The sequence below is a fragment of the Drosophila tropicalis genome, unplaced genomic scaffold (assembly GCF_018151085.1).
Source record: "Drosophila tropicalis isolate 14030-0801.00 unplaced genomic scaffold, ASM1815108v1 contig_443, whole genome shotgun sequence".
In the NCBI taxonomy this organism is placed as follows: Eukaryota; Metazoa; Arthropoda; class Insecta; order Diptera; family Drosophilidae; genus Drosophila; species Drosophila tropicalis.
The window spans coordinates 5,289,848-5,294,651 of record NW_027172907.1 but is presented as its reverse complement, the minus strand read 5'-3'; the positions used below and the strand labels follow the sequence as shown (position 1 = coordinate 5,294,651).

Genomic DNA, 4,804 nt, shown 5'->3' with positions numbered 1-4,804 from the left:
CCCAACGCGCATGACCTCAGCAATTTGGTTCACTTAAAGTGCAAACGCACATCAACATTCGAACTGCCACTCGAACTGAGGTCCGGGGTTCGGGGACTGGGCCCGGGTTCGCGTCCTGTTGCGTGCCCCAGGTCTGACTTGGCCAACTGGCACGTTTGTTTGTTTGTATATGTATATGTAAGTATGTGAGTGAGCGAGTACTTGCTGTTGAATTGCTAAATGGCCAAATGAGGCAGTTGCTGAGTGCTAACAGTGCGGAGAACTGACCCTTCTACTTTACTCTAGTTGTCCAAACTAAGCTTAGTTTTGGGTCAGTTCAGTTGCGTTACATTCGTGACCAAAGGCGGGCGCGTTTTTTTCCATCCATATTAATATTTAATAATCAAAAAGAGAGAAACAATAACACAACCCGTTTCAGTTTTAAATCAACGTGCCTTAGATAGATTGATAGATGAATTTGGAATGATTAGACCTTTAGTTCAAACATTGATAGCCAAGGAAATCAGTGAACTAAAAGTCATGGGCTGCGCCAGCAGCACTCCCATGGTGGCAACTGCGGGAAGTGAAATGTTGAAAGCTGCCACCCATGTGGCTGGCGATGTTAAGCAGCAAGGCGAGGCGGTTATGGAAGGTGTGTGTGTGTGTGGTGTGTGATGTGCGATGTGTGTGCATTTTGTTGAGTGGATGACATTTTAAAAGCGCATGTGTAATCGTTTAAAAATAGCATTAACCTCCAAGGATACACCAGCATTACCATTCCTCCGAACAAAGGTCATCGCCATCATTGATCAATTTGGCTTCCAATAATAATAATAATAATCATATTAGGGTTCTACACTTAATGCATCACATCAACATTATTAATACGTTGGCAATGAGGCAAATAAAGGAGGAAAAATCCAATATTTATTGTAACAACATACACACTCCTTATTACTTATTATAATAACAAGGACAATGGGCAATGGGCAATGCGTGCTTGCGCCTTCGTTTGCCATGGCCTTTCCCGCATTTTTTTTATTATTTATTTTAGTTTTGTGGGTCGCAAGTGAAAGTGGAGTTACTCGTATATTACCAACCTTACATGCTCATTTATTTTATTAAAAGCATATGAAGAAAAACGACTTAGTTGCGTGACTGGGCCGTCAGCGAATTAAATAAGAGCCAAGCATTCAGTTAAAAAATCTATATACTGTATATATATGTATGTATGTATACTGTAATTCCAACAGTACAGGAAATAAAATCAACTATGAAAAATTTCATTTAAATGAAATACAAAGAAATACGTGACCCCCTTTAAGACCTTTTAATACATTCTTTCTTTTCTTCGAATTCGGTTAGATGCCACAGAGGCTCTTACTACCACCATGGATACAGCCAAGGAAACAGTCAGCACGGCTGTGGCAGGCATAACCAATGAGCTGGGCAATGCATTTAAGGATGGCACTCAGGCCTTGGATGAGGCAAAACAGAAAGTTTTAGATGGCTTACATCTGGATTCAGCAGAGGGTGGTGCTCAAGCCACAGGCGATGATGGCATGCCAGAGATGAGTTCGTCACGTGCTCCCACACCCCAGCTAGTTCAGGCTGATGCCGACAGTTTGAAGACTTCCACACCCGAGCCAGAAATAGAACGTGCCTTGGCCAATCAGGAGGAAAGTCCACCGACTCCAAAACCTTCGCTAGAAGAGTTGGCACAATTAAGTACCCAAGTGGAAGCACCTGTCGATGCATCCACAGCAAGTGAAATTATTTCAGCTCCAGCTACAGATCCACCTACAGTCGATGCAAGCGCCACCACCACAGCTAAAACCACCACCGTGGAGTAAGTAAGCCTAGAGATCACCAAAATGCTGCATCATAGCCTAATCCTACGTAGCGGCACCCTTGAATCCACTCGGTTAACAAGCTGCACTCTGAGTTTTCGCCTAGTTTGTAGTCGTAGCTTGCGTAGTAATTATCATCTAGTTACATCTAACAATAAGTAGTTGATGCCTCGAAAAGCCCCGATACTTATCTTGAACTTTACTGCTCTCTTTTACTCTTTCCCTCTCTCTCTCGCCCTCTCTCTTTCCTCTATCTAACAACATGTTTTTGTATGTGTAAATTGTAAATAAATTAATTTCTATTTCTATTGTACATATCATATACTCTGCATTTATTTACCTGCGAGCAAAACATCTTAAACTAACAAGAACAGCAACAACCAATCTTGTACGTAGTAGTGGTAATATACTTATTTACTTACATATATAACTCAACAATCAACACGACACCCACAAATATAATAATGCTTGGGATATCTGGTGAGAGAACAAATGTTTTCTCTCAGAACTTTCTCTCATGGAGGAAATATGATCCACAGGCAATCCTTCGGTTCATCGAAGTTGCAAAAGAAAACTCTTGCCATAGTTAGGAAACTTTTCCTCTTTCTTTTCAACTTGCAAATGTCTAGTAAACAATCTGAAATAAAGATTGATGATCGTAAAACAGGTCTAGCAAAAAATGCATTTCTGAAAATTCTTAAAAACTCTTGACTTTGCGATTTAAATCAATTTTTTTGTAGGTAATATCCCATTTTAATGCTTTTCAATTTTGAATTTGCAATGTAAATTACTAATAATTAAGGTAACCTTTCGAGCAAGAGACAATAAATGCCAATGAAGAGCAAAATATTCCAAAAGAACTTCTAATTTAGACAATTTTCCGACAATTTGAAAAATATCGATCTTAAACGATTTTCATTCATGTTCTTACTTTCTCATTCGAAAGAGGCAAGCGAAATGATTAACAAGCCAAACAAAAATAGATTCTTCTGTTCGATTTCTGATGATTTCGTAACTTTGTGCAATAGTTTTCCGCCACAAAACACATTGAAAACACACACATATTCACACTCACACATAGACACACAGAAAATACTCGACACATGATAATTCGATATACTCAAACTAAAACATAACTTAACCAATCCAAAACCAAACAAATACAACCCCAACATCACCTGTAGACCTCGTCGGCAACGCCGTCGCCGGAATGAGGCAAATCAGGATGAACAACGCCGTCCGAGCACAACCGAATGGGAGAAGTTTGCCGATCAATTGGCCAAAAGTCGCAAGTTCAAACCGTACGAGAGTTTTGGCCATAGTCAGAATCAGTTTTCCGTCTATCAAGACTACACGAGCATGCGGGATAAGCCGCATCATTATGATGGGCACTTTAGCGATGGCAATTCATTGTCCAGTGCCTCACAGTCGGATCTCTCTAGTGGCCACTTGACACCGGCGCCCGTACGGCGTGGCCAGCGAGAATTTGCCAAATTTGTGGGATCCGAGCAGCCGGCAAGTGTATCACGTGCCAGTTCGAGGCTGTCCAATGCCAGCAATGCCAGAACCTTTGATTTTAATCCTCAGCGTGAACGCATTAGTCTACCAATTGGGAATCGTAATCGCATTGGCTCGGGTATACAGCGAGCTCCCGCTGAGAGGATAACGCCCTGGGGCAGGGGCAAGCCTGTGGCTGCTGTGGCCGAGGAGCCAGAATATGGCAGACGTTTTAGTGCCGGATTAATACAACATTCCCTGCTTCCAAAGGTCCCTAATCGAGGCATAAATGAATCTATTACACCCAGTAAAAGAGAGAAACCTCCAAACTCGGCAATGGGCCAAAATACAGAAGCGAGAAAGAATCCACGTCCAACAATTGAGCCCATTGCCAAAGTGGAAATGGAATCCATTAGAGTTGACGTGGAGCAGAGTCGAGCGAAATCTCCAAGAACTCCGATTAGGGTCGAAGCAAAGCTCGAGCACAAACATCGCCCCGTTCGACCATCAGCCATTGAAGAATCACAAATGGTTTTGCGACCAACCGACGACAATCAATCAACTTCCAACCATGACACGCCCACTGCCATAAGTCATGGTAAACCAAAAACCATACTACCTCAAAGCCCAAAACAAAGAAGCGAACGCCACGAACGTAACGAATCTTTAGCCACATCAACCACCTCTAGATTGCCATCACCCACACCATCCAGAATCTCATCCGATTCTAGTGTAGATGTGATCATACAGCCCCTAAGCAATTTAAATACACCCAGCACCAAATCCCTGTCACCGGATCAAGTTATAATGACCGAGTACGACAATACCGATTTGGAAGTTGCCTTGGCCAAATTGGAGCTATTAAGGGGATCCAATGCCACGCTGCATTCCCTGAACTCGCAGCAATCCTGCAGCGATCCCAGGCGGCATATGTCGAACACCTCATCCCTGTTGAGTTCTCGACGCACCTCACCCTGGATAATGCGCAAGGATTACACTGCGAATGTGAAAGTGGCAGCAACTGCAGCATCAACAATTAGTACAAAACCAAATGGACTGACGGGATCTGGAATGAAGACCATTGGGAGCACACATAAAATCCTCGAACGTTGTGATATTTGTTGTAATGAATTTGTGATGCAATAGAACTCATCTCGAAAGGCGAATAGAAGAGGGCAAGAGAATGGTTAAAATTATTTGACCTGGTTAAATAAATATCGTATAGTATATATTTGTGTTCACTTACACGGTTAACCTCAGGCATTCGATTCAACGATTTAGATCTGATTAACTAGAAACGATTTCAATCCCATGTGGAGTTGAGTTTACTGGCCAAAAGTCAACGACTCGCCTATCTGAGGTTCCGGTCGTTAAAATCTAACTATAAATTTTTTTTTTTTTTTTGTTTTTTGCTGTTGTTGTAAGTATAATAAATATGTTTGTTTGTATGTTTGCCCAACGATTTTTAATAGTTGCCA

At 41.9% G+C, this 4,804-nt stretch overlaps 1 protein-coding gene across 1 annotated transcript; it reads left to right on the top strand.

The window, feature by feature from the left end:
• The first annotated feature begins 403 nt into the window (after positions 1 to 403).
• On the top strand, positions 404 to 4,537 carry LOC137574032 (uncharacterized). The gene is made up of 3 exons (XM_068286136.1): positions 404 to 631; positions 1,345 to 1,828; positions 3,014 to 4,537. The coding sequence occupies exons 1-3, from the start codon at positions 463 to 465 to the stop codon at positions 4,470 to 4,472; spliced, it is 2,112 nt and encodes a 703-aa protein (XP_068142237.1). The 5' UTR covers positions 404 to 462; the 3' UTR covers positions 4,473 to 4,537.
• The last annotated feature ends 267 nt before the right edge of the window (positions 4,538 to 4,804 follow it).